The sequence below is a fragment of the Arachis ipaensis genome, chromosome B04 (assembly GCF_000816755.2).
Source record: "Arachis ipaensis cultivar K30076 chromosome B04, Araip1.1, whole genome shotgun sequence".
NCBI classification, from domain to species: domain Eukaryota; kingdom Viridiplantae; phylum Streptophyta; class Magnoliopsida; order Fabales; family Fabaceae; genus Arachis; species Arachis ipaensis.
In genome coordinates, this window is record NC_029788.2 from 132,556,172 (window position 1) to 132,560,959 (window position 4,788).

At 29.2% G+C, this 4,788-nt stretch overlaps 1 protein-coding gene across 1 annotated transcript; it reads right to left on the minus strand.

Moving 5' to 3' along the window:
* LOC110271394 (pathogenesis-related protein 1-like) lies at positions 1,909-3,833 on the minus strand. Its single transcript, XM_021122263.1, has 2 exons — positions 3,362-3,833; positions 1,909-2,137 (listed from the first exon to the last, which is right to left on the minus strand). The coding sequence occupies exons 1-2, from the start codon at positions 3,789-3,791 to the stop codon at positions 2,091-2,093; spliced, it is 477 nt and encodes a 158-aa protein (XP_020977922.1). The 5' UTR covers positions 3,792-3,833; the 3' UTR covers positions 1,909-2,090.

A 4,788-nucleotide genomic window follows, 5' to 3' on the forward strand; every position in this document is an offset into this window, starting at 1 on the left:
GGGATCATAATTACGGTTGTGGACTGCAATTTAATATTAAAAAATTATATATGGTCAAAAGGGACAATGATTAACTGGGAATAAATGTTTATGTTTATGGTCATGCTCAGTGGTCTTGGTTGATTGTGCTTTAATTTATATTATAAAGGATGTAATATAAAGTTTTGGAATATATTTTGCTTACTACCAAAACAAATAAAGCAATAAACAAATGGGTTCTTTTGCTTTGTCTTTTGTAATATTGGCTGGTCCTCATCAACTAAATTGTCTGATCAGATAAGATTACAATTATCACATTAGATTCAAATACAGTATTATTTAATTTATTATTAATAATTTTTTTAATTATATTGGAGCCATATGGATGCTGCATTACTCTAATTAATTCTAAATCACTTAATTAATTTTGAATGACATGAATTACAATCTTTATATAAACATGGAGTGCTGGAGAAAATAACTTTATAATTTGCAAGTTTGATGATAGAGATCATCATAAGTAGTACATTATCGTTGACATGTCAAGTTAAATTTTTTTTTTTCTAAAACTAAATAAGTTCAATCATTGAGAGGTATCTATTTTAAATAGCTTATTACACAAGCAAAACTTTCACACACTTTTGCAACCTTTAAATCATATCATAAACATTTCACATGCAACAACAACCCATTTTAGTCATTAAGCTGAGGTGTTCTGCAAGCCTCTCTAATCAATATATATTTTAAACTGTATTTTTTTAGTTGATGGATTGAATCTTTGGGGCTGGTTGAAAGACGGCTAAAAGTGCTATTTTTTTTTAAAAATGTAAAAATAAAAATAAACGTGCTGCCTGTTTAACCCGCGGGCTAGTCCGATTAACCTCTCATTTTTTTTTTTGTTAATCAGGTTCAACCTGTTTAGACCGAAATTTAAACAGACTTAATTTTAGAGATAAAATCCGCCCATTTAAATAATTAAACGAGCTGGCCCGATAGATTTGACCTATTTTAACGACCCACGCATGTAAAGAAGTCGAGATGCATGGTGTTTAAGTTACATAAAGTTGGCATTTGTAGAAAGCGATAGAGTTGGCGACTTATTTTATGTAATAAAAGTCTCACAATACTAATTTTTATTATTATTTAACGATTTAAAAAAAAATCATATTATTCCAAAATAATTTTATTAGAAATTAAAACACTTTATCCTAAATAAAATGAATATAGGAATTCAATATATATTTTTTTTATTGATGAAAATTTTTGCAAATATAATCTAATTATTATTATAAAGTAGGGTCTATCATGTTCTTAATCCTGCAATCTCATATGAAGTTTTTATCAAGCAAAACACTATATTCATAAACAAGTCAATGTGTTAGGTTTGAAAGTTAGAAATGTTTTTATGAGATTTTTGTCTCAATAGAGTATACACAGGCTTACACACACGTGAGGATCAAGTTTGATTCCAATTACTTTAGTTTTTGTGAAACTCATGTTTTAACTTTATGCAGTGAAAACTTTTTTGCAGAAACAATAATATATTTCAATTTTAAATCGATTATTATCAAATTAATCGAGGACGTACATCACCATGAATATGAGTACTTTAATTGATAATTAATACTAATAGCATACTTTTTAAATAGAAGAAAAAAAAATTAGAGACCCGCTATACATACAAGTCTTTTTGGTTTACAAGTCTTACAAGTTAACACAAGTCCAATAAAACACACGCATTACACTTTCACATTGAAGAGTAAATAAATGCACGTTATTCAACTACTTCCTGTTTCCAAAGCGCACTACTCACCATGCATTATGAACAACTCTTCTTCTTCTTCCTCCATGAAAACGATTTTTTTGCCAAATTTAAAGATAATGGAACTTCAGAAATACACCAAAACGATTACAGCAATACACCCAAACGATTACAGAAATACACCCAAAGGATTACAAAAATACACCCAAACGGTTATAGGAATTCACCCAAACGATTATAGAAATACACCCAAAGGATTACAGAAATACACCAAAAGGATTACAAAATTACACCCAATGATTTAAGAAATACACCCAAAATTCGTTGAAGTACACCTTATGTGCATAATTCAGAACTCTTTCACTTTCTCCTCCTCATCTTCTGCTGCTTCTTCTTCTTCAAAAACGATTTCAGAGCTTAATGTCAAAAAACAATGGAAATCAAGAATAATGAAGAAAGAAAACAGAGAGAAAAGCACGTAAATAAAGAAAAAGAAGAAGAAGAAGAGGAACACAAGGAAGAAGAACGTGCAGCAAGAAGAAGAAAAATGAGAAAGAGAAGGCAAGAAACGAAAGAAAAGAAGAAGAAGAAGAGGAAGAGGAAGAGGAAGAGGAAGAAGAACGATTCAAAGCGCGTTTTGAGCGTTAGTTTTAATTGGACTTGTAAGGCTTACAAGCCTTAATCGCTTGTATGCGAAGAATTTCTGAAAAAATTATTACATGAAATTTAAAGATGATGACATATATAACACGTACACTTAAGGCAAATCAGCTTTTAGCAAATCTATTATGCAAGACCAAGGGAGGTACTGAGTTTAATTAATTTGGTAATTTAAGTAACGAAAATATATGGTAATCAAAACAAATTAATAAAAAACAGTAAGAATTTATTTTATTTATTATTCATTAATTGTTACAATAATAAATAAATTTTAACTGTTTTTTTTTTTTGGAAAAGTATATAGAACCAAGAGGTTACTAGCAAAAAACTAAACAAAACCACATTAATTTATATTAATAATTAATTTAAAATTTTTTAAATTCAAAATTTAAAAAATTTAAAATTGATTAAGTAAACCTAATTAAAATCTATAAAAACATTCCTCTTCTCTCTCACATTAACCTACCCACCTCCAACAATCACACACACAAATCTCTCTCTTTCACCGCCTCTCTCTCACCGGCCCTCTCCGCCTCTCGAAATTTTGCACGCATAAACAACTAACAAAGCATGCAAATAACGCAATTCGAATTAGAGTTTATCTTACAACGCAGACATAGTAGTGATTGTCATCAACACGTTCACGTTCGGCATCTTCCGAACGCACTCTCTGATCACTGGAACCGCCGCCATTCCTTCTCCTAATGACACAGCGTTTATGAAAAGAAACATTCTGATATTTAGCAGAAGAAACATCCATATATATTAACTCGTAAAAATTTTGGATTCAACCAGAAGTATTTAGCTGATTTTTGGCTAATACTTTTTTTATTCCCTAGCATTACTCTTTTTTTTTTTTGTCTTCTTAGCATTATTTAGTAACAGAAATGTTTGGTAATATATAAGGACGTTGAGCTGGAAAATTGTGTCGAGGATAATAATAACAACTAATAAGAATACCTTTTTTAATATCATAACATCTGACTCTGGCGCAACCTAGCGCAATAGTTCCACCCCAAACAATTTGAACATAAGGAACGCAAGTATAATTCTTCTTATCAGTACAAGAGTTGGATTTGTAATTATATTTATTTTTCGTTTTCAACCAACGAGCCACAGCATCTGCTCCAGTAATAGGTCGCGAATTTTGTATAGAAATTCGGCCATATACCTTACTCCAACCAGTTGGGTTTAGTTTACAGCTTTCAGCGCGATCATTCACGAATGCACGAGCAAGATCTTCCATTTTGTTGTTCCACTCCAATGGATGGACTCCAACACTTGCACGTGCATCGTTGTGAACTTTAAGATAGTCTTCTGGATAGTTTTGTGCCATTAAAAGCAATGGAACTACACTTATAAACTTTATTACCACTATCCAAATTTTCATTTTTGTAATTTTTGATGATTGCAAAAATTGAAGGTAAGTATTGAATATGGATATATATATATATATATATATATATATAACATAGTTGCGAGGATCTTGTTCTTATTTGAATAACAAAGAGCGTTTCTAAAGGAGATTGCTTAGAGTTGGATTATTATTATGTTGTCATGGCTGTCCTATGATAAAACAACACATAGCAAATATAACTTTTTATTTATTTGTAATAGAAGGGTAAAATATATCAGAATCAAAGAAGAGAAGGAACTGTCACTTCTTAAAAAAGTGCGCGTCTTTAATAAATATAATAAATTAATTTGCAGCGGTTGGAACATTTAAATCGTTGTTATCTTGATCAATTTACATAGCAGAAGCAAAACCGCGATTAGAATTGTCGCTATTTCGTCAATTTGCAGCAGTTTCGGCAAATGGCCGCCAATTTTCAGACGCTATTTTCCGCATTTGTTGTAGTATAATTTTAAGATTGATGAAATATTTAGTAATTAATTCATTAATTTATTTAAGTAAATGTTGTTAGAGGTTTGAATTACGTTTTGTGTTTGCAATAATCTATTAACTGATGACAAATTCTTAAATAGAATTCAAATCACAATAGATTATTTTTTTATTTACAGAATTAAGAGATACTGTAAAAAAAACATAAGATTGATTTTTTAATTTTAAATTTCTGTAAGATTATCCATTGGAGTAAAATTTAGTGCCTAGTTGTGATATATGTGATGCTTATTAGGGGTTGATGCACATAAATAAAGTTTATTCGGGCTTAAGTTTAAAATTTCAAAAATTTATCTCTTGATACAATGTGAATTAATCGATAATATTAGAGAAATAAATAAAAATCACAATTTGTTTTATTTGATATTTATTATAATAATTAATAAATATCAAATAAAATAAATTTTAACTATTTTTTATTAATTTATTTTGATTAAATATTTTTGGTAAATTAGTATAAAATAAAATTTAAGTTTCTATAAAA

Bases quoted from the DNA above. Each gene is read 5' to 3' on its own strand.
- LOC110271394 (XM_021122263.1), bottom strand. From the start codon at position 3,791: ATGAAAATTTGGATAGTGGTAATAAAGTTTATAAGTGTAGTTCCATTG. The intron at 2,138-3,361 runs GTATTCTTATTA...TCGTTTTTGAAG, and splicing joins ATGTTATGATATTAAAAAAG to AAGAAGAAGCAGCAGAAGAT.